Genomic DNA, 874 nt, shown 5'->3' with positions numbered 1-874 from the left:
TTCTTATTTGCGTGGAGTCAACCTGGGAAGGGCACAGGGGCTCAGCAGGGATAAAAGGCAGTGGGGATGGGGGGGCGGGAGAGGTGTCCCTTCAGGCCCTCCTGGCAAGTAGCCCCGAAACGGGCTTTTTCCTGAAGATCCCCAGGAGATGCAACCAGAGGTACGAGTTCATTTTGTGGGGCAGGTAGGTGCAGGAGGTGACTTGTCCGCAGTTATTGCAAGTGTATCTCCTTCCACGGTTTGTTGCTTGTTTGGGGGTTGGTTTTTGTGGGCCGGACCCCATATCTGGAAACGAAGAAGGTCGTCTCTTCTCAGGACAGTTCTCTTCGTGCACCTCGCTGGTATCTGCTCAGTCTTATGCAACTTAAAAAAAAAAAAAAAAAAGAAAAGAAAAGAAACCCAACCTAACAAGAGACTTTCTCTCTGCAGCCAAAATGATCTCTCCCCCCCGGAGCCAGCGACGCAATCCCGCTTCAGAGCCCGGCCCCCGCGGAGCCAGCGGCGGCCGTTCCCTCGGGTAGCCCCCCCGGCCGGGCGGGACCCTCCGACCCGGCGGAGGAGCCCGAGGCGCTGGTAACGCGGCAACTCTGAGGTAATCCGGGCTTTAAGGAAAGCGGGAGGTCAGCCCGCAAGTTAGATGGATTGAGTCATGTAGAGTTGAGCTAACCCCTCCCACAGCCATGGACCACTAAAGCGCCCATTTTCATGAGCACCTCTCGCAAAGGCAGCTCAGAGCCGGCAGAGGCTGAGGGAGGCGGAGTGGGGGGGAGAGAGAGGAGGGACCGCGCACCGGCACTGATGGACGAGCCAAAGGGTAAGGACAGAAGCGAACCGCTGACCTCCGAGAGCCGCCCTGACCCCCGGCCAGGGGGCG

At 58.8% G+C, this 874-nt stretch overlaps 1 protein-coding gene across 2 annotated transcripts in view; it reads left to right on the top strand.

The window, feature by feature from the left end:
* Positions 1 to 527: 527 nt before the first annotated feature.
* ENTPD1 (ectonucleoside triphosphate diphosphohydrolase 1) overlaps positions 528 to 874 on the top strand; it is a 35,115-nt gene continuing 34,768 nt past the window's right edge. Inside the window, exons 1-2 of one of the 2 annotated variants that reach the window (XM_010564884.1) lie at positions 528 to 592; positions 729 to 814. In XM_010564884.1, coding sequence (XP_010563186.1) covers positions 799 to 814 — 16 coding nt within the window. In that variant the 5' untranslated portion in view covers positions 528 to 592; positions 729 to 798. The remainder of the gene's footprint in view (positions 593 to 728; positions 815 to 874) is intronic. The other variant, XM_010564897.1, reaches the window with a different exon arrangement.

Source organism: Haliaeetus leucocephalus, unplaced genomic scaffold, assembly GCF_000737465.1.
Source record: "Haliaeetus leucocephalus isolate CR32 unplaced genomic scaffold, Haliaeetus_leucocephalus-4.0 Scaffold184, whole genome shotgun sequence".
NCBI lineage: Eukaryota > Metazoa > Chordata > Aves > Accipitriformes > Accipitridae > Haliaeetus > Haliaeetus leucocephalus.
Note: the sequence above shows the minus strand (reverse complement) of the source record. Positions and strands in the feature narration are given on the sequence as shown.